At 45.3% G+C, this 6412-nt stretch overlaps 1 protein-coding gene across 1 annotated transcript in view; it reads left to right on the top strand.

Moving 5' to 3' along the window:
* The first annotated feature begins 3343 nt into the window (after window positions 1-3343).
* The window catches only part of CBL (Cbl proto-oncogene), an 81825-nt gene continuing 78756 nt past the window's right edge, over window positions 3344-6412 (top strand). Inside the window, exon 1 of the mRNA XM_007456276.1 lies at window positions 3344-3538. Coding sequence (XP_007456338.1) covers window positions 3344-3538 — 195 coding nt within the window. The remainder of the gene's footprint in view (window positions 3539-6412) is intronic.

The following is a 6412-nucleotide window of genomic DNA, read 5'->3' as shown; positions in this document are numbered from 1 at the left end:
TGAGTAGGAATGCAGTAGAGGTTCCTGTCCTGGTCCTTCCCTTCATCCAGAAGGCTGTTTGAGGACTTTTGAATAGAATAATTAGTGTCTCTGTTGTGCTGATGCACGGAGTCCCATATTGAGGACAGAAATTACAGAGTATAAACAACATATCGTGTCTCAGAAAAGCATTTACTTTTCAAATATATTCAGTCAACCGACTTTCAGGTGCAGAGAGGATGTGGTTTGGGGCGAAGGTGAAATGGAATAAGAAAATTGCCACAGGTCACATGATGTGATACAAACTGAGCCAGCTCTAGAATAATCCAGGAATGAGAATGACATTGTGATCAACAATTCAATCTCCAGCACATTATGAAAACAAGCCAAGTGAAAATTGTGAAAGAAAGGCCAATCTTTCTTTCTTGCTTCATTAACCTCAGTTCATAAGTGAAAACAGGAACAATCATTTCAGCACAACTCTGTCTTCCTTTGAATAGGATCCCTTCTGGGGCTTTTAAAGAGATACAGAGGAGAGAAGCGTCACCCTCTCTACTACATTCAAATGTGAGACAAATATAGGTCATCATATATTAAAAGAAATATGGGGCTTCCCTGGTGGCACAGTGGTTAAGAATCTGCCTTCCAAAGCAGGGGACACGGGTTCAAGCCCTGGTCCAGGAAGATCCCACATGCCGCGGAGCAACTAAGCCAGTGCGCCACAACTACTGAGCCTGCGCTCTAGTGCCCGCGAGTCACAACTGCTGAGCCCACGTGCCACAGCTACTGAAGTCCACGTGCCTAGAGCCCGTGCTCCGCAACAAGAGAAGCCACCACAATGAGAAGCCCGCACACCACAACGAAGAGTAGCACCTGCTCGCCCCATCTAAAGTCCGTGCGCAACAACAAAGACCCAATGCAGCCAAAAATAAATAAATAGATAAATAAAAAAAAAAAAAGAAATATGGCTTACTAGGGCAGAAACAGAGTGCAAATTTTACAATTCCATTCTATACATACCATACTGAACATAATGCAAATTGGAAGCCTTAAACCAAGTCAGAGATGTACAATGATGATGTACATTGTGAAGATGACCTACAAGCTCATACACAGCTCCAAGGGTTAATTTCTTAACCTATATTCCATAAAATCTAGGATTGACTACGAGGGGAAAAAGTACCCTTGCATGTCTATAGTGTGCTAGGTACTGTGGAAGACCAAAGTCGATAAGACAATATAGCATAAATTAATGTGTGGCAGGTGAGAAATAGATGGTTATGGAAATTTAGAGGAGGACTGTCTGGTAAGGAGGACAATATTTGAGTTGAGTATAAAAAATGGATTGGACTTTAGTAGCACTCTTCAGGCAGAGGGAATGCTCTGAGTAATAGTGATGAAAAAAGAAAGAATTGTGGTGTTTTGTGAGTTGGTGAGTCACCCAGCATGGGATATATGCACTGGAGTAGTATACAACTGCAAGGTAGTTTGGAGTTAGATCATAACCTTTAATTTCATTCAGGAGGCAATGGGGAGTGCTTAAAGTGTTTTGTTTTGTTTTGTTTCGTTTTATGCTGTCAGACCTATACGTTATGAACACTGGTCTGGTGGCAGCATGGATTGGAGGTGGCAGAGAAATCAGTGAGGAAAAGGTTTCAATAGACCAAGGGAGAGGAAAGGAGAGCCTGCAACTAAGGGTGGATGCACTAGGGATGGGAAGTTTTGACAATTATCTAAGAGCTTTGCCTATATGTTTTCTTTAGACATTTTAACTCTTTATAGGTAGGAATTGACTAATGGAAATTCTACTGATAGGAAATGATAATTTTGACTCCGCAATCAATCTTAGATACAGGGCTTCCCTGGTGGCGCAGTGCTTGAGAGTCCGCCTGCCGATGCAGGAGACGCGGGTTCGTGCCCCGTTTCGGGAAGATCCCACATGCCGCGGAGCGGCTGGGCCCGTGAGCCATGGCCACTGAGCCTGCGCGTCCGGAGCCTGTGCTCCGCAAATGGGAGAGGCCACAACAGTGAGAGGCCCGCATAACACAAGAAAAAAAAAAAAAAAAAAAAAAAAAAAAAAAATCTTAGATACAGGCCATTGAATTGCAGACAAGGATATTTTTTCCCCTCTTACAGGACTGTTTGATAAGCTTAATTCCCTAATCAGTCAAGAGCTTTGTAGCAGAGCCAGGTGGGGAATCTAAGGCGGAAGTGAGTACTTATTGAGACACCAGGGCCTGCATGCTCCCAAAGCTGAGGCTCAGAATTAGCAAATTGGGGCAGGGCACTTCCTTCTGTGGGAGAGAGGTTCTTTTTTTCAAAGTTCTTCCAGCGGAACTTTGAGACTAGAAAAGTGGAAGTGACTGGGAACTGCATTGCTGTTCCCTGGGAAGAGCGAGGACTCCTCAGGCCAGGGCTTGAAGCTCAAGGTTTCTGTGGTCAGGGCTTGATGCTGGCAGTGCCCACCGTGGTGCAGTGCGCTAAGCAGGGGAATCTTAAGTACATATTCAATTTCCAGAAAAGGAACTTGTGTTCAAAGCAAAAAAAGGGGGAAGTGTTTTGTTTTCAGAAGGGTCAAAGGGCCTGGAAGAGCTCGAGGCCTAAGTGTCTCAAGCCTTTCTGGGGGTCTAATCAGGATGCAACAATCTGCAGCATTCACATTCCTGTCCTTGGTCCTGACTTAACTAGGAGTTTAAAACACTAAGGAGTGGGGAAAATTTTTTCCTTTTTCTCCCACGGTGTTAAGAAGCAAACAACTTTAAGTTCAATTTCCTCATTTGTCAGGTGTGGGGTAAAGACTTGAAGTTCAGATTCTTTCTATGGCCACCTGTCTTAATTTAAATAGCCCAATGACCGCCTCCAGGAGGGTCATCCCACAACCCACAAGGAACACGGAGGGCTCGGCTTCTGCCTAGTGCGCAGGCTCCACGTTAGACCCCGCCCCGCCCTTTCCCCGCTCCTCCAGCAGGGGGCGCAGCGCGAAGGTTCCGCCTGGGCAGCGCCCTCCCACCTCGCGGTAGGGGCGGGGGAGACGGCGCGGAAACTTGGCCGCAGCTTTCCGGGAGCTGTGGCTCGGAAGGGGGTGGCGCAGGAGGGGTCGCTCCCCAGTCCGGACGCGGCCGCCCGCTCCGCGCGTTCCTCCCTCCCCCGGGCTCGCGCTCTCTGAAGGGGCGCGCCCGCGCGGACCCACGCTCCTGGCGCCGCCCACTCCCCTCCCCGCGACCGCCCCTCCCTCCGCCCGGACGGCCGGCGGCTGTGACGGCGGCGGCCGGGAGAGGCCCCTCCTTCACGCCCTCCTTCTTTCCCTCACTTGCAGCCAAGCGGAGCCGGCGGACGCGGCTGGGCTCCTAACCCTCCCCGGGCTATGGCCGGCAATGTGAAAAAGAGCTCTGGGGCCGGGGGCGGCGGCGGCTCCGGGGGTTCGGGCTCGGGAGGCCTGATCGGGCTCATGAAGGACGCCTTCCAGCCGCACCACCACCACCACCACCACCTCAGCCCCCACCCTCCGGGGACCGTGGACAAGAAGATGGTGGAGAAGTGCTGGAAGCTCATGGACAAGGTGAAAGGCCTGCAGAGGACCCGCGGGAGCAGGGGTGGGCGTGGGCGGAGGGGCCGAGGGACTGGAAGGAAGGGACAGAGGAAGCTGGGGGAGGGGACGGGTCATGCGAGGCTGGGGAGGCGAGGAGCTGGGGTGACGGGGCGCAGGGGTGGGGAATATGGGGGTGGGGAGGAGACCTGGAGGATGGGGGTCGGCGGTGGGGGAAGGGCTGCGGTTGGGAGTGAGGGAACGTTGAGATGTGTGTTTGGGGTTGCGAGACAAAGATGGGGTGGCGGCTGGGGTGAAGGGTAACTGGGGAGCCACCAGGGAGGAAGTATAATGGGGGTGCAGAGTTTGCGGCTCTGTGCAGGGTGTAGGGATGTGGGTCACGGAATTGGCCCCGGGAAATAGGAGGGAGGGGGTGAGGAAGAGCGCTTGATTTACCGGCTGGGACTGTTAGCTGGATGAGCTCTGACTAGGGAATTAGGTTTACGGGCTCTGGTTGAGAGACCTGGGGTCCTGACAACTCCGCAGGCAAACTGCGCTCTAGGTGAGCCTATAGTTTTTGTTTCTGTTTTTTCTTCTCATTAAGATGCAACACCAAGAGAAAATAAATGGGGGGTGTTTCAATGAGCCAAGGAAGGAACTTTCCTCCACATCTAGCGCTGGCTCAAGTTTTTCTCCAAAACATTGAATGGGATCCATTGCTGGTGCTGAGATAGATATGCACTGATTAAACCACAAGTTCTGGTCATAACCATTATTTTAGGAGAGATATGTTGACTGAGCGGGTTAGGCAGCAGATTCTGACGTCTTCCAGAACTTCCTCCTTACACACACACTGCTTTTCGTTGGGTTCTACTGTTTTTGGTAACAGAACCTGACTCCTTATTACAGAACCTGACTTTAAACTTGTTGGATGAGCTGCTTTGGTTACTTTTTTTTTAGCAAGTGTGAAAAATAACCCCACTTTAAGTTTGGTATTTGAGAGAATTTTACTTCCTTATAGTTGTGTCTGTATAATGAAACACAGTAGTTAGTCCCAAGTATTTAAAAGTGTTTAAACAGCCTAACGGTTTGTTCCAGAGAATTCAATATTTCCTTGCTATTTTTCACATTTATTAATAACTTATGTTTGCAAAATTCATTCTGCAGATGAAAAGTGATTATTAGAAGGATCAGGCATCGATTGTAAGAGAATGGTGTTATTTCCTCCAGAGTAAAATTGTTTTTCTTTGGTGCTTCTCTGGGCCTAGGTTCCTGTTCTGTAAAGTTCTTCATGGATTGTTTTGCACTAGAAACAGCTAATAAAAGTGACTGTGAAGCACTTGGCAAATATAAATGTGCTATATAAATTCTTAATAAGTCCTGTGTATGAGTTAGCACTCCTGTAGTGCATACCAGTGGTTTCAGAAGCTACTTTTTCACTGCTGGTTTTTCTCATGTTAAGTAATTGGTATGGTAATTAATAAACAAGTATTTGTATGTTGATTATATTGGTGTTATAATGCTAATTTCAATATTAGAAATTGTAATAAAACCATTAAAGAAAGTTAGGCATAAAGGAAATTTTAAATGCATTGACACCTTGAAAATGTATATGGAATATATTCAAAATCCGAAGATTGTAGGTTTGCATTTTAGGGATTTAGAGCTAATGACTTAAAAAGTTTCTCCTGGAATGAAAAAACATTTGCATTTCTAATTAGTTTCTCATTGTATCAACATGCGATATATCAAAATCATATTGATTAGAGACCTCTCCTTAAAAATAATAAACTTTTTATCAAACTTTTGAGTCTATGTAACGTAGTCCTTAAAATAAGATTCCCCCTTAAGTCTTTCTCATTCATCTCTTTAAAGAGTGTGTATTATGATTTTTTCTGCAGAATGTTTAATTCACTCAGTTTTGAGTGAATGCTTTTCAGGTTTCGGTAGTTTCAAGGAAAGTAGGCTTCTAGCTTTTCCATTCTAGCGATGGGAAAGGAATGTTTTATTCTTGTGTTGCTTGTTTTGGAAAATGATTTTTAGTACTTTTTGCTCCATATCACATATTACTGGTTGTGCTGAAATGAAAATAGTTCTTTCTGATGTATTAGTCCAGTAGGTTCATACTGCTTTCCAGATTTTCTGACTAATTCTGTAGTGTTGTTAGATTGCACCGTCTCTTTTACTCTTGCTGTTTAGAGCATAGATGTTCTCTTTTTTCACTTTATTGTTGAAAGTCTTAAATGTATCACTAATCCTTCTTGACTTTATGCCATATGATATAAGTGGAGAAGAACTTAGTGTCAGATCTATAGATGTCCCACACATTTATTGAATTTAGCTCTAAGTCACCGTCTCATATCTGTTTTAACCTTGTCGTTGAAGCTAGGTGAATATTATCCCAGCCTATTATTAATCAGTTTATTGGTTTAGCCCTGGGAACTGTCTCCTCTTCTCCAATATTGGATGTATACGGATGGAGAAGTTGGCATAAGTCATGGGTTCTGGTCAACATAGGCCCAATTTACTATTCCATTGCAGAACTTAAACTCATTCTTGGAAAAATGCTTGTGCTAGAATGCTTGCTATTAAACAGAAGACGTGGTCAGCCTCTAGGTTTTTTTTTTTGCCACCTCGGTATATTGTAATTAATATTTGTGAGGATACTAGTATGTGAAGAAAGTGGCTCGTAAGTAAAGAGACAGCAGGGCGGGGGAGTGGAGAAAGCAACCATATAAATTGCCTTGAATGTAAATGTGGATGTATCAAGGTATTTAATTTAGTGAGAGACTCAAAATTCCGGTATGGAGTAGATGGGAGTTGGCAAAGTTTCTGTCACAGGACAGATAGTAAATACTTTTGGCCACATATGCAGTCCTATATCTTTTTTTTTTTTTTTTTTTTTTT

Source organism: Lipotes vexillifer, unplaced genomic scaffold (genome assembly GCF_000442215.2).
Source record: "Lipotes vexillifer unplaced genomic scaffold, Lipotes_vexillifer_v1.1 scaffold753, whole genome shotgun sequence".
NCBI lineage: Eukaryota > Metazoa > Chordata > Mammalia > Artiodactyla > Lipotidae > Lipotes > Lipotes vexillifer.
This window is presented reverse-complemented; position numbering and strand designations above follow the sequence as displayed.